Source organism: Mobula hypostoma, chromosome 7 (assembly GCF_963921235.1).
Source record: "Mobula hypostoma chromosome 7, sMobHyp1.1, whole genome shotgun sequence".
In the NCBI taxonomy this organism is placed as follows: Eukaryota; Metazoa; Chordata; class Chondrichthyes; order Myliobatiformes; family Myliobatidae; genus Mobula; species Mobula hypostoma.
Window position 1 is genome coordinate 183802907 of NC_086103.1, and position 23277 is coordinate 183826183.

Here is a 23277-nt window from a genome sequence, read left to right on the forward strand (position 1 = left end):
CAGAGACCAAAAATGACTGGGGATCCTCTGAAGTTGTGATGGCCTTTTAAACCTACTCCTAGATCACTCTACATTTCTCCCCCACGTGTAACCCTCCATTTTTCTATCATTCATGTGCCTGTCTAAGAGTTTCTTATCTGCCTCCATCGCCACTCCTGGCAGTATGTTCTACATTCCCACCACTCTCTGTGTAAAAAAGAAACCTACCCCCAACATCCGCCTCCCCCCCCCTTACACTCCTCCAATCACCTTCAAATTGCACCCTCTATTGCTTACATTGTGCACTCCAACGGGCATGGAGCTTCACTGAAACCTGGTGTATATGACAAGAGAACATGGAACATCAAACAAAAACATGGAACACAGATGAAGAACATGGAACACACAACATAGAAGACGGAAGCACACTAGAGGCCCTCTGGCCGATATAAATGTACGCCTCCTACACAGCCCATGACACTCCACTTTTTCTTACATCCATGTGCCTACGTAAGATTTTTTTAAATGCCCCTTTTATATCAGCCACGACCACCACCCCTGGCAGCACATTCAGACACTTCCCGCTCTTCGTGTAAAAAAAAAACTTACCTCTGATATCCCCCCTATACTGGTCCTCTGGTGCCCTGGAAAAAAAGTCTCTGGGTTTACTCCATCTATGCCTCTTATCATCTTGTACACCTCTATCAAGTCACCTCTCATCCTCCTTCACTCCAAAGAGAAAAGCTTTAGCTCACTCAACCTATCCTCATAAACCATTCTCTCTAATCCAGACAGCATCTGGTAAATCTCCCCGACACCCTCTCTAAAGCTTCCACGTCCTTCCTGTAATGAGTAGGCTAGAACTGAACACGATACCTCAAGTGTGATCTAACTAGAGCTTTACAGATATGCAACATTAATTCGCAGTTCTCGAGCTCACTCCCCTGACTGATGAAAGCCAAGACAAATAATAAAAAAAAACATGAATCTGAATCAGAATCTAAATTTGAATCTGGATCTGAATCTCATGATCGTTCAAGTTTACTGTCATCTGACTGTACATATATACAACCAAACTGAACAATGTTCCTCCAGACCACAATAAAGGGATCCTGTTCTGGTTGGCTGCCGGTTACCAGTGGTGTTCCACAGGGGTCCCTGTTGGGGCCGCTTCGTTTTACGTTGTACATCAATGATTTGGATTATGGAATAGATGGCTTTCTGGCTAAGTTTGCTGACGATACGAAGATAGGTGGAGGGGCTGGTAGTGCTGAGGAAACGGAGAGTCTGCAGAGAGACTTGGATAGATTGGAAGAATGGGCAAAGAAGTGGCAAATGAAATACAATGTTGGAAAGTGTATGGTTATGCACTTTGGCAGAAGAAATAAACAGGCAGACTATTATTTAAATGGAGAGAGAATTCAAAGTTCTGAAATGCAACGGGACTTGGGAGTCCTGGTGCAGGATACCCTTAAGGTTAACCTCCAGGTTGAGTCGGTGGTGAAGAAGGTGAATGCAATGTTGGCATTCATTTCTAGAGGAATAGAGTATAGGAGCAGGGATGTGATGTTGAGGCTCTATAAGGCACTGGTAAGACCTCACTTGGAGTACTGTGGGCAGTTTTGGTCTCCTTATTTAAGAAAGGATGTGCTGACGTTGGAGAGGGTACAGAGAAGATTCACTAGAATGATTTGGGAATGAGAGGGTTAACATATGAGGAATGTTTGACCGCTCTTGGACTGTATTCCTTGGAGTTTAGAAGAATGAGGGGGGACCTCATAGAAACATTTTGAATGTTGAAAGGCATGGACAGAGTGGATGTGGCAAGGTTGTTTCCCATGATGGGGGAGTCTAGTATAAGAGGGCATGACTTAAGGATTGAAGGGCGCCCATTCAGAACAGAGATGCGAAGAAATTTTTTTAGCCTGAAGATGGTGAATCTATGGAATTTGTTGCCAAGTCATTGGATGTATTTAAGGCAGAGATTGATAGGTATTTGAGTAGCCAGGGCATCAAAGGTTATGGTGAGAAGGTGGGAGAGTGGGACTAAATGGGAGAATGGATCAGCTCATGATAAAATGGCAGAGCAGTCTCAATGGGCTGAATGGCCGACTTCTGCTCCTTTGTCTTATGGTCTAATAGTGCCCCCCAAAGCATATATGACATAAAACAAAATATTACTACAAATAAGTTAATAAAATATAATTCAAAATGCTTGCAGTGAACAGCAGAAATAAACAGTAAACAGCTGGTTGTCCTAGTGACGACACCTCGGTGGTGGCAGAGTATCTGAATCTGAACCTCAATCGGTATCTCTAAAACAACAGGGAGAGATGGCTTCTCGTTCATTTGGTGTGGTTTGGATCCAACCTGAGGGGGAGGGTCCGTTCACAAAGCTGATCCGAACCCCTCGTGATGAACCATGTCTCAGGCTCTGGGTCCGGGGACTGAACTACTGGCTTTGAACACTGGGCAGGATAGGAAAGAGAAATATCAGGCCCTACCTGGCCATAGCAGGCAAAACTGTCCTCCACTGGTTGTTTGCCCTCTGTACAGAATACAGATGACAGAGTGACATCACAATAAGGGCACAACAAGGCCCAGCAACCTTGCTGAGACAGTCCTGTCACCATCACCTCAGCCTGCCCCACTGGGTGGACAACATGGACATTCTGAGGTTCTCAAAGGCTTGCGATTTTCCTTGGATTTCTTCTACCTCTTCCAGTGGCAGTTGTAAAATTCATTGTTACGGCCATGTTTCAGAATTCAGAACAATCCAGCCTCGGGTTTATTATCACTGACAGATGTTCTTTAAGAGTGTTTTAGCCAGGAGTGGTAATGGGGATAATTTCCCCATTACCTATTAAATGTTCCCTGTGGCATACATCTCAAATAGCCTCTGACAACCAAGTCCAGCTCCTGCCCTTCACATGTGGCTCAGTTACTAAGCCTGCTGGAACTGTTTCTACTGACAGGAGAAGGGGCAAAAGCAGATTACTGGTGCCTTCAAACCAGTCGCTGCGGGCACACTGAGCTCGTCAGCCAGGGTTGGCACCTCATCTAGGAGAAGGAAAACTCTGATCTCAAACATCCACTGCCTTGCAGCTGTACCCACTTATAGGGAAGGTGCCGGGAGTAAAGCCCAAGGGATAAGTCCACAGCTGGAGTCCCTAAGGCAGTACTACATCGAGTTCAATGTTGACTGGCAACTCCTGTGACACTGCTGGTACCAACCAACTGTAGCAGTCTGTGCTGTTCTTTTGGGTTCACCAGATGCTTGGAGAGGGCAGCAGCTTGCTCTCCATATCGTACTGCTCAGGCTTGTGTATCACACAGACATCCAGTTTCGACCCTGACCAACAGAGGGCCTCCATGTCATGGAGTTTGTTGTTTTGCGGCAGCAGTACAATGCAATACATAAAAAATAAGTAGTGCAAATAATGATCAAAATAATGAGCTAATATTCATGGACTGTTCAGAAGGGAAGAAGCTGTTCCTAAAAATTGAGACAAGGTCTACAGGCTCCTATACTTCCTTCCTGATGATAGAAAGCATGTCCTGAGTGGTGAGAGGCCTTCATGGTGGATGCCACCTTCCTGAGGCACTGCCCTTTGAAGAGGTAGTTGAAAACATTTGGTATATTGTGTACATTTCTGGTCACCCTGAACATTAGGAAGGATGCCATTGAACTGGAGAGCGTGCAGAAAAGGTTACACCACAAAGACCATAAAATATTGGAGTAGAATTAGGTCATCCTACCCATTAAGTCTGCTCTGCCGTTCCATCGTGGCTGATTTATTATTCTTCTCAACCCCATTCACCTGCGTTCTCCCTGTAACCTTTGGTGCCCTGTCTAATCAAGAACCTATCAACCCTTGCCTTAAATTGGCCTGCACAGCTGTCTGTGACAATGAACTCTAGATTCACCACCGTCTGGCTAAAGAAACATTTCCTCATTTCTGTTCTAAGTGGATGCCCCTCTATCCTGAGGCTGTGTCCTCTAGAGATGTTTATGAAGGCGTTACTGGGACAGGGGGACTTGAGTTATAAGGTAAAAGTTAGTTAGGCTGGAGTGTATGAAACTGAGGGGTGACCTTATGGAGGTTTATAATATCACAAAGGGCATAGATAAGGTGAATAGTCATAGTCTTTACCCCAGGGTAGGGGAGTGGGACTGATCCTGTGACCGTGAACGTGAAGGGCAACACTTTATCATCAGAAACACAAGCGATTCCGCAGATGCTGGAAATCCAGAGCAACACACACAAAATGCTGGAGGGTATTTGCAGGAATAAACGGTCGACGTTTCGGGCTGAGACCCTTCATCAGAACTGGAAAGGAAGGGGGGAAGTGCCAGAATAAGAAGGAGGGGGGAAGAGGAGGAGTACAAGCTGTCAGGTGATCGGTGAATCCAGGTGAGCAGAAAGATGGGTGGGTGGGACAGGGGGAATGAAGTAAGAAGCAGGAAGCTAGGATTTGGGAGTCCTTGTGCAGGATTCCCTAAAGTTAATTTGCAGGTTGAGTCTGTGGTGAGGAAGGCAAATGTGATGTTAACATTCATTTCAAGAGGATTAGAAAATAAAAGCAAGGATGTAATGTTGAAACTTTATAAAACACTGGTGAGGCCTCACTTGGAGTATTGTGAGCAGTTTTGTGCTCCTCATCTTAGAAAGGATGTGCTGAAATTGGAGAGAGTTCAAAGGAGATTTATGAGAATGATTCCAGGATTAAATGGATTGTTATCTGAAGAGCTTTTGATGGCTCTAGGCCTGTATTCCTTGAACTCAGAAGAATGAGGGGTGACCTCATTGAAACCTATCGAAGGGTGAAAGGCCTTGATAGGGTGGATGTGGAGAGGACGTTTCCTATGGTGGAAGAGTCTAAGACCAGAGGACACAGCCTCAGAATAGAGGGGTGTCCTTTTAAAATGGAGATGAGGAATTTCTTTAACAAGGGAATGGTGAATCTGTGGAATTCATTGCCACAGGCAGCTGGGAGTCCAAGTCTTTACGTATATGTAAGGCAGCGGTTGGTAGATTCGTGATTGGTCAGGACATGAAGGGAAACGGAGGGAAAACAGGAGACAGGCTGATGAAAAATTGATCAGCCATGATGAAATGGCAGAGCAGACTTGATGGGCCAAATGGCCTAATTCTGCTCCTATATCTTATGGTTTTATGGAGGTGATGGTGGAAGAGCTAAAAGGCTGAAGAAGAGAGAATCTGATAGGAGAGGACAGTGGACCACGGGAGAAAGAGAAGGAAGATGGGAACCAGAAGGAGGTGATGTGCAGGTGAGAAGAGAAGGGGTGAGAGGGGAACCAGAACTGGGAATGGAAAAAGAGAGAAGGGGGCTGTTGAGTTCCTCCAGCATTTTGTATCTGCTGCCCTGGATTTCCAGCATCTGGTGTAGAGGGAGCTTCACTCTGTGTCTGACCCCAGGAGTGTGTGATGGGACAGTGTAGAGGGAGCTTCACTCTGTGTCTGACCCTAGGAGTGTGTGATGGGACAGTATAGAAGGAGCTTCACTCTGTGTCTGACCCCAGGAGTGTGTGATGGGATGGTGTAGAGGGAGTTTCACTCTGTGTCTGACCCCGGGAGTGTGTGATGGGACAGTGCAGAGGGAGCTTCACTCTGTATCTGACCCCAGGAGTGTGTGATGGGATGGTGTAGAGGGAGCTTCACTATGCATCTGACCCCAGGAGTGTGTGATGGTTCAGTGTAGAGGTAACTTCATTCTGTGTCTGACCCTGGGAGTGTGATGGGACATTGTGGAGGGAACGTCACGGTGCATCCAATCCATACTGTCCTCCCTTGGGTGTGGGATTTGGGTCAGATCAGGGGAGGCCCTTCTCTGCCTCTAACCCCCTAGTCTCTGCTCTGACATTCTGTGATGGGTGAGTATAGAAGATTAAATTCTGCCTGTCCTGTTTAACAAATAGATCTCCAATGCAGAAAATAAAATCAATATTCCCAAAACAAAAGAATTTCACAACAGCTTATTCACGCTTCTTATTCATATAGTACAGCGTCTGTGAGTGACAGCGCTCCAGTGTGACCTCTTCCATCGGAGCCGTTCCCAGCTCACGGAAATCCCATGGTGCGATCGAAGCCTCGACAGGCAGGGACACATCTTGCAGGAACGGTGATACCGTGTCCTGTTCACTGGCACATCGGATGGGGCTCTCCTTCAAGTAATTAAAGAGAGCTATGGGTGGAGAGGAATTGCGCTACAAAGGAGCGAAAATCTCCTCTGATCCTATCAAGCCCATTCAGAGGTCGGGACAACTGATATTTAATCTGTGGGCAAATCAGAAGTTTGTCCGGATTAAATAAAGAGACGAGGGAAAGGGAGCCGCAGGATTGATTTCGGATATGTTTTTTTTGTAATCAGCTCGTTCTATTTTAAACCACTCGGCTGCATTGTTAACATGGCTGGAGAGAGAGGTTCGAGAAATCCTTACCAGCTCTGGAGAAAGTGGATCTGAGAATCTCGGCACAGGCTGGCGTGTCGCATTACCTGCCCCATCTCCTTGCGATGGGGAGCACCATGCTTCCTGCGGCTCCGCGGGTGTGAACCTTACCGGGAGGCACAGTCCTTTCCCGATGCACGGCGAGGGAAAGGGGCAGGCAGGGTTAGAGGCTGCTCTGCTCCTGGCTGGCGAGCGATGGAAGACACGTCCCCCCCCCCCCCCAACAAGCTGGGCAGTCCGGATCACGGAACAATCAATACATCTGACGCCGCCTCAGAGACTCCACTCCGATCAGCAAGATCACACAGGATGGCGTGTGTGTGTGTGTGTATGTATACGTGTATCTGTATGAGTGTGTGTCTGTGTGTGTGAGTATACGTGTATCTGTGCGTGTGTGTATGTGTGTATGTATATGTGTATCTGTGTGTGTGTGAGTATGTATACGTGTATCTGTGTGAGTGTGTGTGCGTCTGTGTATCTGCAAGTGTGTGTGTCTGTGTGCATGTGTTTGTATGAGTGTGTGTGTGTCTGTATGTCTGTGTGCATAAGACTATAAGATATAGGAGCAGAATGAGGCCATTCAGCCCATCGAGTCTGCTCTGCCATTCCATCATGGCTGATTTATTAGCCCTCTCAGCCGCATTTTCCTGCCTTCACCCTGTAACCTTTGACACCCTGACTAATCAAGAATCTAACTCGTGTGTGTGTGTGAGTGTGTGTGTGTGTGTGTGTGTGAGTGTGTGTTCTGGTCTGCAGAAGAGAGCCAGGAGAAATGCAGCCGTGGTTGCCACCACTACTACAAATACATGTCCCACCTGCAATAGAGCTTGTGGGTCCAGGATAGGACTGTATAGTCATCAAAGATCTCACCGTTAGAGGAGTGAGCGTCGTCATCGGATTTCGATGGACAACCAAAGAAAGATGAAGAAGAGGTGTGTGTGTGGTACAATGGTATTTAATGTGTTGACACACTCAAAGGTACAAAAGTGCATGTATGTACTGTGTATGTTGTATGTGCATATACATGTGTATAAACTGCCACACGCGTCTGAGCATGTCTGCACATGTGTTTTAACTGTATGTGTGCATGTGGTTTTTCTATGCGTTTGTGGCATGTGACACTGGCAGTCTTAGGAAGTCCGTAACAGGGCCCTTTCTCTCTCACTCTATGCTAATAACCCGCTTCTCACAAAGGCATGTAGGCAGGTTTGCTGTGGTGTCTGAGCCCCAGGCTGTGTCCCACAAGGGGGCACCAAAGGCTGGTGGTTTGAGTCCCTTCTCAGCCGATCGGAGAACTAGAATCCAAGCTGAGGCTGCCTGGCTAATGCGGAGGGAGAGCGGCAGGGTTGTGAGGAGGCTGGTAAACGGGGGACCTCAGCTACATGGCAGTGAGATGGCCCTGTGGCCATGTTTGTGGATGGGTGGCATTGAGGAAGCAGGGTGCCTGCAGGACCCGGACAGGTTGGGAGTATGGGCAAAGAGGAGCGCAGGGAAGAGTGGCATAATGCACTGTTGTGGACAGACAAAAGGAGGAGGCTTTTCTAAATGGGGTGCCACAGTAGAGTAGTGGTTAGCACGACGCTGTTATGGCTCAGAGCATTCCGGAATTTGGAGTTCAATTCCAGCATCCTCTGGAAGAAAGTTTGTACGTTCCTCCCTGTGAGCACGTGGGTTTCCCCGGGAGCTCAGGTTAATTGGTCATTGTAAATTGTCCTGTGATTAGGGTAGGCTTAAGTAGGCAGGTTGCTGGTGGCGCAGCTGAATAGCCTGTTCCACAGTGTACCTCTAAAAAATAAAACAAATCACAGGTTCAAAGAGACTTGGGATTCCTAGTTCAGAATTGCCTGAAGGTTAACTTACAGTTTAAAGATTAGCTTTAGTTGTCACATGTACATTGAAACACATAGTGAAATTCATTGTCTGCATCAACAGCCAACGCAGCCCGAGGTAGTGCTGGAGCCAGCCGGAGGAAACCAGAGCACCTAGAGGAAACCCACACAGTCACGGGAAGAGCATACAAATTCCTTAGAGACAAAGCTGGAAGTCAAACCCTGATCGGTGAGAAGCACTTACCACTACACTACCGTACCGAGCCTCGCAGTTCGAGTCTGTAATAAAGAACACAAGTGCAACGTTAAAGGGGTGGAGATGGCCTCCTTTCCAGACCACAGAATAATCTGCAGATGCTGGGGTCAAAGCAACACTCACAACACGCTGGACGAACTCAGCAGGTCGGGCAGCATCCGTGGAAATGATCAGTCAATGTTTCGGGCCGGAACCCTTCGCCAGGACCTGAAAACTTCCAAGGACTTCCTGACGAAGGGTTCTGGCCCGAAACATTGACTGATTGTTTCCACGGATGCTGCCCGACCTACTGAGTTCGTCCAGCGTGTTGTGAGGCCTCCTTTCCAGTCCTGATGAAGGGTCTCAGCCTGTCACGTTGCCCACTTATTCCCCTCTATGAGTGCTGCCTGACCTGCTGAGTTTCTCCAGCATTCTGTGTGCATTGCTCTGGATTTCCAGCATCTGCTGAATCTCTTGTGTCAACGTAACGGTGGCATTCATCTCAAGATGACAAGATAATGAATATTCTTTTGAGGCTTTGTAAGGCATTGGTCATATTGGTTATTTTTGAACATTGTGAGCAGTTTGGGGCCCCTTATCTAAGAAAGGATGTGCTACCACTGGAGAAGGTCCAGATAAGGTTCACGAGAATGATCCCAGGAATGGAAGGGTTAATGTATGAGGAGCATTTGATGGCTGTGGGCTTGGACTCACTGGAGCTTAGAAGAATGAAGGGAGGGGGAACTCACTGAAAACTCTCAAATATTGAAAGACCTGTATAAGGTGGATGTAAAGAAAGTGTAATGGGAGTGTCTTCTTATAATGGGAGAGTCTAGAATGAGAGGGCACAGACTCAGAATAGAGGAACATCCACTTAGAACAGATGAAGTGGAATTTCTTTAGCCAGAGGGTGAAGAATCTGTAGAATTCATTGCTACTGGGCACTGTGGAGCTAGTCATTGGGTATATTTAAGGCAGCGCTGGGTTCTTGATTACTAAGGGGGTTAAGGGCTATGGGGAGAAGTCCAGAGAATGGGGATCTTGCTATGCACACATCAGCTGCCTCCATTTCTGCATTGCAATAGCAACCATGCTCCAGGGAAGTATTTAATTACTCACAGTACTGCTGGACATGGTGCGGGGGGGGGCACCAAAAAGGACAAGAATGACTCCATTGTAGGCTTGTTCTCCTCAGCAGATGCTAAGAGCGGTCTCCTTCTTTAGGAGGCTAAAGAAATTCAGCATGTCCCCTTTGACCTTCACCTGTTTTTTAACAATGCACCACAGACAGCATCCTATTCAATGTTCAAATAGTGCCCGACCTGCTGAGTTCCTCCAGCACTTTGTGTGTGTTTCCAGAGATTTCAGAAGCCTGGTGGAGGATTCATAGCAGGTCATGTGGGGAGCTGAGAAGTTTGGGAGCAACCTCACCCAGCTACATCCTCGGACAATCCTCTCCCCATGACCCATGACTCCGAGTGGACTACAACCTTGTTGTTGGGTTTGACAGCTTGTGTGCCTCAACAACCCAGAGAATTATGTTGGCTGGAGTCAGAGTTTTATGCTTTGGCTCTTGGTAGGGTCACACATGCCAAACAGGTCAAAGGGTAGAGACCAGACTAAGATCCTCCAGGTTTGGGGTTCAGCTCAGGGCTAACAACACTGACTGGTCAAACAAAATTGTTATAGAAATAACGATGAAGAATCCTTCTACATCTGAGTGTGACGGTATTCCTGAGTCTCCACCCAGAACTTGCATGACTGACAGTGGTGAAAACCGAGCTACTGACACGATGAAGAAAGCTCTGAACACCAGCAGGAATGGAGGCCTTTCATTGCTGCTGTAAATGTCAGCAGTGTATGGGCAGTAGATTAGATGCTGCCTGGCCTGCTGAGTTCGTCCAGCACCTTGTGTACGTTGCTCAAGATTTCCAGCAACTGCGTAATCTCATGTTTAAGAGAGGCCGCATCCAATTTCTCTTTTAAATGCCAGAGTGTTTCATCTTCTGAGGGGTGACCATATGGTTTATAAAATCATGAGGGGCTGAGGTAAGATGAATGGCCAGCATCTCTACCTCCTCAGAAGGCTAAGTAAGTGTCTGATGACCCTCACCAATTTTTATCAATGCACCACAGAAAGCATCATGGCTTGCTAATGGCAACTGCAAGAAGCTGCATGGAGTCATAGAACACTACAGCGCAGAAATAGGCCCTTTGGCCCATCTAGTCTATGCTGAACCATTAATCTGCCGATTTCGATCAACCTGCACCGGGACCATAGCCCTTCACACCCCTCTCAGCCATGTACCTATCCAAATTCATCTCAAATGTTGAGATCAAGCCTGCATCCACCACTTACACTGGCAGCTCATTCCACTCTCACCACCTTCTGAGTGATTACGTCTCCCACCCCTACAACCTCTGACTTTCCCCCTAAACTTCCCTCCAAACACCTTAAAATTATGCCCCCTTGTATTAGCCATTTTTGCCCCCTGGCTGTCCAATCATACCATGTCTCTAATCATCGTGTATGCCTCTATCAAGTCACCTCTCAACCTCCTCTGCTCCAAAGAGAAAAGCCTGAGTTCACTCAGCCGTTCCTCATAAGACATGCTCTCTAATCCAGATGGCATCCTGGTAAATCTCCCAAAATGTGACCCTTGCAATTTATTTGTCTGCCTGCACTGCACTCTCTCTGTAATTGTAACATTCTATTCTGCATTGTTTTCCCTTTGCACCACCTCAGTGAATTTGTGTATGAAATAATCTGTCTGGCTGGCAGGCAGGCAGACAGACAAAAGTTTTTTCACAGTACCTTTGTACACGTGACAACAAGAAAGCAACTGTGGTTAGGTTCAAGGTGAGAGTTGAAAGAATGGGAAGTGACCTGAGAGGCAGGTTTCTCATCCAGGGGCTGGTGAGTCTGTCAGAGGAAGTGTTTGAGGCAGTACCGTTTAAAAAGCCTTCGGATAGGTACAATGGATTTAAAGATTAGCTTTATTTGTCACACGTACATACATCGAAACATATGGTGAAATGCATCCTTTGCATCAACGTCCAGTAAAGCCCGAGGACGTGCTGGGGGGGCAGCCCTCGAGTGTCATCATGCTTCTGGAAGCATAATAGCATGCCCGCATCTTACTAACCCTAACCCATACGTCTTCAGACAGAGCACCCAGAAGAAACCCATGCAGTCATGGGGAGAACATAGAAAATCCTTATAGCAGCGGGAATTGGACCCTGATGGGTAATCGCTGGTGTTATGATAACCCCTACGCTACTGTGCCGCTGACAAGAAATGTTTCGAAGGATGTGGGCCAGACTGAGGTAAATGAGACTAGTTCATGCACTTATCACACTGTGTAAACAAAAAATACCTTTGATCTCCCCCCTAGACTTACCTCCAATCACCTTAAAGTTATGCCCCCACAAGGTCTATATGGATGTTGGGCCGTAGGGCCTTTCTCCTGGTGCTATGACTAGCCTCTTTCAGTGAAGTGAGCAGACGCCTGGGCGGTCTTCCCAGGAGCTGCTCGTCCACCTGGAGAGTTTGTTACGCAACAGAAATGGAACTCTCCTCCAGGTCGAGAAGTCTTCAACTTCTAGTTTAGATTCTCTCTCTCTGCAACACTCCGCCAAGACAGTCCCAAACCTGGCTGTGAAAGGAGGAGGGTTGGGCATAAGGCTAGCAACCCCATCCCGTAAAAACCCAGAGCTACGGAAGTGGCAACAAAAGCTTGGAAGGCCTCATCCCTGGGAGAGGAAGGATCTTTACCTAGACGTATGAAGTTGTGGGGTGAAAGCGGAAGCCACAGGGCCGATCAACCTTCGGCTTCAGGCAGAGCACTCTGCCGAGCTGCTGTTGGTGGCCTATGACCCCTTAGGGTCGAAGGGCTTATGAAGAATCTTCGCACAACCGACCGGCAAATTATCCTTTCTTACTCCAAATCCTTTTGTCTTCTCAGTAGCCTCTAGCTTTTGTAGCCATGGCAACGGCTACAGGTAGTCATAGAAACAACTTGCCAGAGGAGGGACAGGTCAGAAACATTATAATTTTCCTGATCGCTTGGAAATCTGTCTGTCAGATATCACCATAGCAACACACCAAGGCAGCAATCTCAAGTCCACTACTGATTGTCTTCTCCTGAAGCTGGTAGAAAATTTAAGCCAACACACCTCTCCACAATGTGCCAAGATTGAACATAGAACAGAGCAGGACAATATAGGTTCTTTAGATGTTGTACCAGCCTTTTAACGTACTCCAACATCAATCAAACCCAGGGGCTCCAACCTGAGGTCCACAGATCCCTCAGTTAATGGTAAGGCTTCATGGTGTATGAAAAAGGTCGCTGATCTAACCCTTCCTTCCCACATAGCCCGTCATTTTTCTATCATCTATATGCCTATCTATTTTTTTGTAATTTATTTTTTATTGAATTTTATCAACAAACAAACATTTCCATAAGATGTATTTCAGATACTGTACATGTATACTGTATCATATGATCATATTTGTCACAAATCTCCACATAATATTTATCTGAGGTATACACCTATAGAAAGGGGAGGAAAGAAAGAACAATCGAAAGAAGAAAACTATGTACAGAGTAGGGAGTGATTTTTTACAACATATTCGTTGACTTGTGAGATAAAATCAGGCCTATGAGGTGTTATGTAGTTAAACCATTTTTTCTAGTATGAATAAAATTGTTCCAACTTATGATTAACAGATGCTGTTATCTTCTCCATTTTGTAAATGTCCATTGTGATTTCCAACCATACATTTAAAGTTGGGCTCTCCTGTGATAACCATTTCCTGGTAAGAGTCTTTTTACCAGTCACCAGCAGTACATTCATTAAATATTTATCTCTTTTCAACCCTCCTTGAGGTATATACCCAAAATATATGGTCTTGCTCTCTAAGGGTATTTCACATCTAAGGGTATCCCACTCCATTAGTCTTTGATAACAGGGCATTCCCAGAAAATATGATAATGGTTTGCATTTTGATTTCCACAATTTCTCCAGCAAATGGAGGTTTACTATCATAATGGAATTTCTGAGAGGGTATGATAAAATATCTTATCAAGTTTTTCCACCCGAACTCCCTCCATTTCTGTGAACTGGTACACTTCCACTGATACCTCCATATTATTGTCCAGTCTTCCTCAGATATTATTATCCCTCCTTCCTTCTCCCATTTTGTTTTAATGTATGAAGTCGAATGTGTTTTAAGATTTGACAAACCCTTATACACGCTTGAAATTATTTACTATCGTTGTCTGAATTATATGCTTTTCTAAGTAGCTCTATCAGACATGTACTTGCCTTGGTTACATTTTTAACTGTCCTATTAACATACTGTCGCAGCTGTAAATACCGGTAAAGTTCTTGTTTTTCTAATAAGATCTAGTATCCAGTTTATTTGGCGTAAAATCCGAGTCATGCACACCGTTTAAGAATTGCAATGTCTCTCTCTAGTTTATATTCTTTGATAATAGTTTCCCATATTTTAAGAGTCCATTTCACCCACGGGTTGTCAATAGTATTTATGTAACTTTGTAGGTTGTTATCAGCCAAAATTGCCTGTATGGGGATGGAAAGTATCCTCTCCTCAGTGTCATATGATGGGTTGCACCAGCATATCACAGCTCTCAACTGTGCTGCAAAATAATAATCTCTAAGAGAAGGTAGGCCCCATCCCCCCTTTTCCTTGGCTAATTGCAAAGTTTTGAGATGAACTCTAGGCCTTTTACCTTGCCATATATATCTTGATAGCATCTTGTTCCATTCATTGAATTGATTTTGGTTAATCTCTGTTGGTAGGGTCTGAAAGAGATATCGTAGTCTGGGCAATATATTCATTTTAATAGATTCAATCCTTGAACTGAGACCAAGAAAAGGAATTAGGTTCCATCTTGTTATATCTTCCTTAATTTTTTTATATATAGGCTGATAATTGCATTCTGATAATTTTGCCAAATCTTTTGGCATAATGATCCCCAAATATTTGACAGACTCTGTTTGCCATGCCCAAGGATATCTGCTTTAAATTTCTCTTGGTGGGCGCTTGTTATATGAAAGTAGTTGGGTTTTATCTACGTTGATCTTGTATCCTGATAATTGGCCATATTGTTCAAAGGATTGGATCAATTTAGGTAAAGAGTATGTTGGTTGCCCTAGATAGATCAAAATGTCATCTGTGTAACAGGCCAATTTATGCTCTGTCCCTTTAACAATAATTCCCCTGATATCTTCATTTTGTCTGATGTATTGAGCTAATGCGGAGTAGCGGTGACCATGCACAACCCTGACTCGTGCCCCTTTCTAGGGTAAAACTATTAGATAAATATCCATTGATTTTAATCCTGCAGTAGATTGTCGTATAGTGCCTGTATAGTTTTAATAATTGTGTCATGTAGACCAAATCTATGTAAAACTCTGTAAAGAAAATTCCAGTTAACCGAATCAAATGCCTTTTCAGCATCCACGCTTATCACTATTGCTTCAATTTCATTTTTTTATATGATCCATAATGTGAAGTGTCCTTCGTATATTGTCTTGTGTTTGGCATTGTTGTATAAAACCTGTCTGATCATTCTGTATCAGTGTGGGTAGAAACTCTTCTAATCGTTTGGCCATGATGGACGTAAATACTCTATAATCCACATTAAGAACAGATATTGGTCTAAATGACCCACATTCCATTTTATCCCTACCTCCTTTCGGTATAGCTGAGATTATCGCCTCCTTCCAGCTGGGGGGCATTTGCGCCTTTCTTAGGGCCCAGTTCAGTGTGGAGAGTAAAACAGGAATTAACTCACACTTCTAAACTCTTTATACCACTCTGCCATATATCCATCTGATCCTGGTGACTTGCTTAATTTAAGCCTACTAATTGCAGTTTTTAGTTCAGCTTCAGTTATGTCAGCAGTTATAGTTCTATTTCGTTCTTTGCTTAAAGTGGGTAACTCTAAAGAATTCAGGAAGGTGTCAATTTGGGTAATGCTTCCCCCTAGAACTTTGGAATATAGAGTTTTGTGAAACATTCAAAAGCTTCTTGAATTTCACTTAGCGCTTTTTTTTTATCACTTTTGTTCTTGGATCCCTAATTCTATGAATTGTATTTTCTGCTATTTTTTTTTCAGTTTCCACGCCAGTATCTTCATGGTGTCTCTGTTTCAGAAACATTATTTTTTTTCTAATTTCTTGTGTAGCCAAACTATTAAGTTTCATTCCTAATTTTTAAAATTTCCTCTAGTGTGTCCTGTGCCAAACTCAATTTGTTTTTTTTCTAGTTCCTTCAGCTTATTGTGTAATTCCTCTGTTATATTCCTTATTTTTTCCTTATATGAAGATATCACTATAATTTTCCCTCTTAAGACAGCCTTCAGAGTATCCCATAGAATGGGAGGTGAAACCTCTCCATTATCATTGAATTCTAAGTAAATACCAATTTCTTTTTTAATTTGTTCCTTAAAATAGGGATCATTGAGTAGACTTGAATTTAGTTTCCAAATAGTATTCTTTGGTTGTAGGTCAAAATCAACAGATAAATATATAGGTGCATGGTCATTTACATCTATTGTCCCAATTCCACAGGTGATTATTTTGTCTTTATCTTTTCCAAATGTTATGAAATAGTCTATTCTTGTATCTACGGAATGGGGGCAGAACAATGAGTGTAATCCCTTCTGTTGGGGAAAAGGTCTCTCCATATATTAATTAGAACAACATCCTCAAAAAGTTTGTTAACTTTCTTATGTAAGGACTTTGTTTCGTAAGTTTTTCTATTGGAAGAGTCTAACTTTGGTTGTAATTGTAAATTTAAGTCTCCCCACATATCAAGAGACCTTCTCTTTCCGTTACCATAATATTAGTAATTTTCTGGAAGAAACTAGTATCACTTCCTAGGGGCGCGTATATATTCAATAAAGTAACTGGATTTCCATCTATATTCCCCCTTACCAGAATATATCTGCCCTCCTTATCTCCCATTTCGAATACTTTTTCAAAATTTAGCTTGCTTGAGATGAGAAGAGCAACTCCTCTTCTATGTCCTGATTTATATGAGGAGAAAAACAAATTAGTGAAGCCCATTCTCTTTAATTTTCCATGCTCATTATCACTTAAATGAGTTTCCTGTAAATAGACTACATGGGCTTGTTCTTTTTTCATTTTTGATAGAAATTTTACTGCGCTTGACTGGATTCAACAGCCCATTGACATTAAAAGAAATGAATTTTACTTTGTCCTTAGCCATGTGTATTTATCTATTAGTTTACCATTGAAATTTGTAGAACATAACTTAATCGATCTACTCCCTGAACAAATAAGAGCCAAAAAACACAAATAATTTAAAAAAAGATAATGAAGGTGTGATTCCAAGGCTGGGGTCTCTAGATGACCCTGAGTTGAGCTAGAAGAAACATCTAGCTGTAGGGGATAGCCCCTCCTACCTGTGAGTTGAGGGTCCCTGCTGCAGTAAGTAAAAAAAAATCTATGTCCATTACACAGAAATGATTTCCTTGTGTATTCCTCCCATGTATATATTCTCATTTAGGTGGGGAAAAGGAATGAATGAATGAATTTTTAAAAATTGAGTAATATAAAATCCACATTATAATACGTATTTCTCGAGATAGGTATATCACCGTCTATTTTTGCTTCCGTTTAGTTTATCAGTACTTTTAAAGTTAGCCAAACCTTATGGCTCTTCTGTAGGAGGTGAGGGCTGTCCTCGGAGAACTGACAGTCTCTTCCTAATATCCTTCTCTCGTCCTGCTCCCGTCCCCTGCTTTCTCGGTTCTTTTACTATTTCCCAAGCAGATCAGGATGACTGCTCAGCCAGGCTTTCCCTTGATTTGACCACACTAACGGGCAGTCCTCTGTTGTTCCATATGCCTATCTAAGAGTTTCTTAAATGTCCTTAATGGATCTACCTCTACTACAACCACCCCTTTTAGAGCATACCACTCTGTTTAAAAAAAACCTGCCTTTGACATCCCCCCCCCCCCTTTACTTCTTAGAAGCCAGACTAAGAGTGGTCCACCAGTGCTCCGGGTTTGGGGGTTCAGCTCAGGGCTAACAACTCAGACTGGTAAAACAAAATGGTTGCAGAAACAGTAATGAAGATTCCTTTCACATTTGAGTGCGACAGTATTCCTGAGTCGCCACCTGGGGCTTGCATGACTGACAGTAGTGATAACCGAGAGGAAGCTACTGGCACGATGAACACTGCCAAGACCAAAGCTAGACAGAGATGGAGGACTTTCATTGCTCCCCTAAACACAAGCAGCCGAATGCGCAGTAAGTATCTCTAAATAAAATAAAGGCCAAAATGGATTGTTTTGTGTGAAGTGGCTGATGGAAATTTAAAAAATATTGCAAGGTACAGATGGGATAGAGAATAAAGGGGTGGGATGACACGACGGTGGTGAGGCTCATCACCAACATCGACGAGATGGCGTACAGACAGTAAGTGGGAGAGTTTGAAGCCTGGTGCAAGGTAAATAACTTCTTTCTCAATGTCAACAAGATGAAAGAGATGGTTATCGACTTCAGGAGAACTCACATCCCTCTTTACTTCGCAGTGGAAACTGTGAGCAGTTTCAAACTCCTGGGTGCACATCTCACACACTCTCTCATGGTCTCAGAACATAATCAGGAAAGCTCACCAACATCTCTAGTTGCAGAGGCTGAAGAGAGCTGGACTTTGCACATCTGAACTGACATCTTTCTACAGATGTGTAGTAGAGAGCATCCCAACATACTGCATCACTCCACGGTACAGGAACTGCACTGTGATGGGCAGGAAGGCCCTACAATGGGTAGTTAAACTGCCCAATTCATCCCTGCACCAACCTACCTGCCATCAAGGACATACAGCTGCCAGAAAAGGATTTCACCATTCTACTCATGTTCTGCTCTGTCCCACTTCCATCTGGAAGGAGGCTATGGAACATCCACACCAGGATCACCAGACTCAAAAAACAGTAACTTTCCCCAAGCAGTAAGACTGAGCAACACTTCCACCCACTGACCCACCCCTCCACACCCCCAACCACCACTACTTTATCATTTCCTGTCAGAGTCCCCTTGGATCACTGCAACTTAGTGTTGAGCTTTTGAAACGCCTGTGCCTAGCATCAATTTATGGACATATAATTAATCTATGCATATAAGCTATCTATCTATTTATATTTATCCCGTGTTTTTAAAAAAATTTGTGTTTTTTATCTTATTGTGCCTGTTTATCTTATTATGCCAAAACCAAATTTCCCTCGGGATTAATAAAGTATATCTATCTATCTTTTTTGTGCTACATCGGATCTGGAGCAGCAATGATTTTGTTCTCCTTTACATTTGTGTACTGGAAATGATCTTAAACAACCTTGAATCTTGAAACCTCAGGGTGGAAACGTCAGACACTAGTGGGCATAAACTTAACATGAGAGGGGGAAGTTTGAAGGAGTTATACAAACTTCTGTTTCACACAGAGTGTGGCGGGTGCCTGAGGTGGTGTTGGTGGTGGTTCTGGTTTAAGATGGCCCTGGTCAAGCACAGCGACAACTTCCTGGCAGCAAACAAAACAACTAATTTATTAATCACACATTTTCTCAAAAAGGATCATTGGAACTTCCCTTACAGTGTTGAGCTTTTGAAACGCCCGTGCAACCTGGCATTTTTGTAGTGTGAAGTCTCGAAGGTGCAGGATAGCATTGGCATGGTGCATACCAGCTGAAATGAGGCAGCGGGGCACAGGCCCGAGATCAGGGGACGAGCCAATGTTTGGCCATTGCTGGAGCGGACTTGAAGCTGAATCGAAGTGGCAGATCTGAGATGAGGCAAGGAAGGGTCAAGGCGGTGTGGCCTGGGCCCGAGAGCACATTAAAGCGGCAGTGCCCATGTCCGAGAGAGTCTGGAACAACCCAAGGGTTGGCCGGTTTAAGCACCAGGCCAGGTTGACAAGGTCAGTGGGGAGGGTCCAGTTCAGCTGGCTGCTGCACAAGGTTTACTCATCTCTGCAATGAACTCCTGCAGCTAACAGGCTGCAGTGGTGACTGGCTTTGCAGCTGTGGACCCACTTTAGTGACCTTCTGTTCTAAAGGTTACTTGCTTACTTTTATTGTTTGCACAACTTGTTTTTGTTTTTCCCCCTTTCCTGCTCATTTTGTGTTTGACGGTCTTCTTTTTTAATGGGTTCTATTGGGTTTCTCTGCTTTGGGGCTGCCTGTAAAGAGACGAATCTCAAGGTTAAATAGCATATACATACTCAGGTAATAAATGTATTTTGAAATTTGGTGGAAGCAGATCTACGCATTTAAGAGGCACATGAATATACAGAAAAGGTATGTTCTTTACATAGTGAGTGGTGGGTAGTGACAGAGGCAGTTACAATAGAGCAGGGGTCCACAGACCCCTCAGTTAATGGTAGGGGTCCATGGCTTAAGAAAGGCTGGGAACCCCTGGTTAGGGGCATTTAAGAAACTCTTAGATGAACATGGATGAAAGAAAAATGGAGGGCTTTGTTAAGGGGAAGGATTAGATTGATCTTAGAGTAAACTATCTAGGTTGGCACAACATTGTGGGCCAAACAGCCTGTACAGTGCTGTGTTGTACATTTTAAATTGGAGGGATGTGATTCTGATTCTGATGGGATTAGTTCAGCACAGTCGTTATGGGCTGAATGGTCTCATCCTGTGCTGTACTCTCCACGTTCTATGGGTCTACAGGTCAACCAGAACTCACTAATTCCAGTTATGTTTAAGGGGTAAGTGACCTCACCCTGATCCCTGTATGAATTTTCTAGAAGATCTGTAGAGAGATGATCCAGTCTGCTTGTCATTGTAAGTGCAAAATATGGCTGCAGAGAAGTACACGTCTCCCTCCGGTAACAGCAGAAATTCTCCTGCCTGTGCTGGGAGACTTCGCCATAGTTCTAATCGCCAGCAGGCGCCTCAGTTCTGCTGCCACCAGTCCGGCATCCAATTCACAACCCCCAGCAAACGCACTTCAATGTGCGCACACATGACAGCCCACAGTAGCGCAGCAGTTAGTACAACGCTATTACAGTTCGGATGGAGTTCAGAGTTCAATCCCTGCATCCTCCATGAGGAATCTCTGTACACCTCCCGCCCCCAAATGGAATGTGTGGGTTTCCGCCGGGTGCTCCGGTTTCCTCCCATAGTCCAAAGACTTGACAATTGGTAGGTTATTTGGTTTTTGTAAATTGTCCCATGATTAGGTTAGGGTTAATCGGGGGGTGGGGGGGTTTGTCAGGAATTGCTGGGCAGAGACTCGAAGGGTCAGAAGGGTCCACCCATGCTGGATCCCAAAATGAATGAATGAATAAAACAAAAAGACGCAAGAGACAAAACCAGCTTGCTTTCTGCCACATCTATTCACATATTTTCCCAACCACTTCACAATGGCACATTTGAGGTCAGGACTGAATTAAATAAACTAATTTTAAGCGTGTCCAGAGGACGGAGAAATCACAAATATGTACAGATCGCATTTGTCTATACTACAACAGTTTTACACAATGTTTTCTGAACTTTAAATAATGAGGCTCTTTCTCCTTGTTGACAACTGCACGTTCCAGAGTCTCCTCCTTGTCTCTAGTGTCAGTTCAGTGGCGTTTCAAAGCACCAGCGTCTCCCCTCTCCAACTTCCATTTATTCACGCACACTACCTCTTTCTTTCCGTTCAGCCACTCTGGATCCAGAGTCCCACGGCCCCTAGAACACACAGATAGCTTCTGTTATATTTCAGTCCTGGGGCCCCTAGAACACACAGATAGTTTGTTATATTTCAGTCCTGGGGCCCCCAGAACACACAGATAGCTCATGTTATATTTCAGTCCTGGGGCCCCCAGAACACACAGATAGCTTATGTTATATGCCAGTCCTGGGGCCCCCAGAACACACAGATAGCTCATGTTATATTTCAGTCCTGGGGCCCCTAGAACACACAGATAGCTTATGTTATATGCCAGTCCATGGCCACTCTTCTGCCACAATTAAGCCACTCTCTGGGTGGAGGAGCAACACCCCATACTCCATCTATGTAGCCTCCAATCTGATGGGATGAACATTGATTTCTCCTTCCAGTCATTTTCCCCTCTCCCTCCCTCTTCTTCTATTCCTCACTCTGGCCTCTTCTTTTCTCCTCACCTGCCTATCACCTCCCGCTGGTGGCGTTCCTCCTTCCCTTTCTCCCATGGTCCACTCTCCTCTCTTATCAAATTCCTTCTTCAGACCGTTGCTTTTTCCTCCCAGCTTCATTCTCCATCCTCCATCCACCTGGCCTCACCTATCACCTACTAAGCTTGTCTTCCTCCCCACCCACCCCCACACACACACACATGATGACATCTTTCCCCTTCCTCTCCAGTCCTGAGGGGCCTCAGCCCAAAACATCAACCATTCATTCACTTCCACAGATGCTGCTTGATCTGCTGAGTTCCTCCAGCATTTAGTGTGTGTTGCTCTGGATTTCCAGCATCACCAGAATCTCTGGTCTTTACATCAGTAGGGTCCAGACCACCCAAATGTCTGATAGATTTCTTTCACAGCGAGGGAGGACTGGTGGAGGATCCCAGTGATCTAACCAAGGTTAAGTTTAGCAATAAAACACATCGCAGGCAGAATTTAATGCAGGCAAGTGTGAGGTGTTGTAATTTGGGAGGACTTACAGTTGCAAGAAAAAGTTTGTGAACCCGTTGCAATTACCCAGTTTTCTGCATTAATTACTCATAAAATGTGGTCTGATCTTCATCTAAGTCACAATAATAGACAAACATAATCTGCCTAAACAAATAACACAAACAATTGTACTACTTCTCATCATTACTGAGTACACCATTTAAACAATCAGTCTAGGTTCAAAAAAGTGTGAACCTCTGAGGTAATGCCTTCTACAAAAGCTATTTGGTATCAGATGTTCCAATCAATGAGTTGAGATCAGAGTTGTGGGCTGTAGAGGTGCCCTGCCCTTTAAAAAACCCACACCAAGTCAGGTTACTGACAGAGCCTGCGCTTTCAAAAAAGATCTGTTTATGTGCACCATGCCTTGATCAAAACAACTTTCAGAGGACCTTAGAAGAAGAATTGTAAAGATGCATGAAGCTGGAAAAGGCTACAAAAGCGTTTCTGAAGACCTGCGTGTTCATCAATTCACAGAAAGAGAAATTGTCTGTAAACGGAGGAAACTCAGTACAGTTGCTACTCTCTCGAGGAGTGGGCATCCTGCAAAGACTGAAGGAGGAGAAAAAGAACCCAAGGATAACAGCAAAAGACTTGCAGAAATCTCTAGAACTTGCTAATGCCTCTGTTCATGTGTCTACTATAAGAAAAACACTGAACAAGAATGGGGTTCATAGAAACATAGAAAACCCACAGTACAATTCAGGCCCTTCGGCCCACAAAGCTGTGCCAAATATGTCCCTACCTTAGAACTACCTAGGCTTTACCAAAAGCTCTCTACTTTTCTAAGCTCCATGTAGCCATCCACGAGTCTCTTAAAAGACCCTACTGTTTCCACCTCCACCAGCCCATTCCACGCACTCACCACTCTCTGCGTAAAATACTTACCCCTGATATCTCCTCTGTACCTACTTCCAAGCACCTTAAAACTGTGCCCTCTCGAGCTAGCCATTTCAGCCCTGGGGAAAAGCCTCTGACTATCCACACAATCAATGCCTCTCATTATCTTATACACCTCTATCAGGTCACCATTCATCCTCCGTCACTCCAAGG

The 23277-nt window shown here is 44.5% G+C and overlaps 1 protein-coding gene across 8 annotated transcripts in view; it reads right to left on the reverse strand.

Annotated features, from left to right (window-relative positions):
• Window positions 1-18882: 18882 nt before the first annotated feature.
• Window positions 18883-23277, reverse strand: part of LOC134349807 (arf-GAP with Rho-GAP domain, ANK repeat and PH domain-containing protein 1-like) — a 310918-nt gene continuing 306523 nt past the window's right edge. For 3 of the 8 annotated variants that reach the window (XM_063054704.1, XM_063054701.1, XM_063054703.1), the window contains one exon: window positions 18887-21258. In XM_063054704.1, coding sequence (XP_062910774.1) covers window positions 21196-21258 — 63 coding nt within the window. In that variant the 3' untranslated portion in view covers window positions 18887-21195. Of the gene's footprint in view, window positions 21259-23277 lie in introns of all 8 variants that reach the window. The other 5 variants (XM_063054708.1, XM_063054707.1, XM_063054706.1 and 2 more) reach the window with 3 other exon arrangements.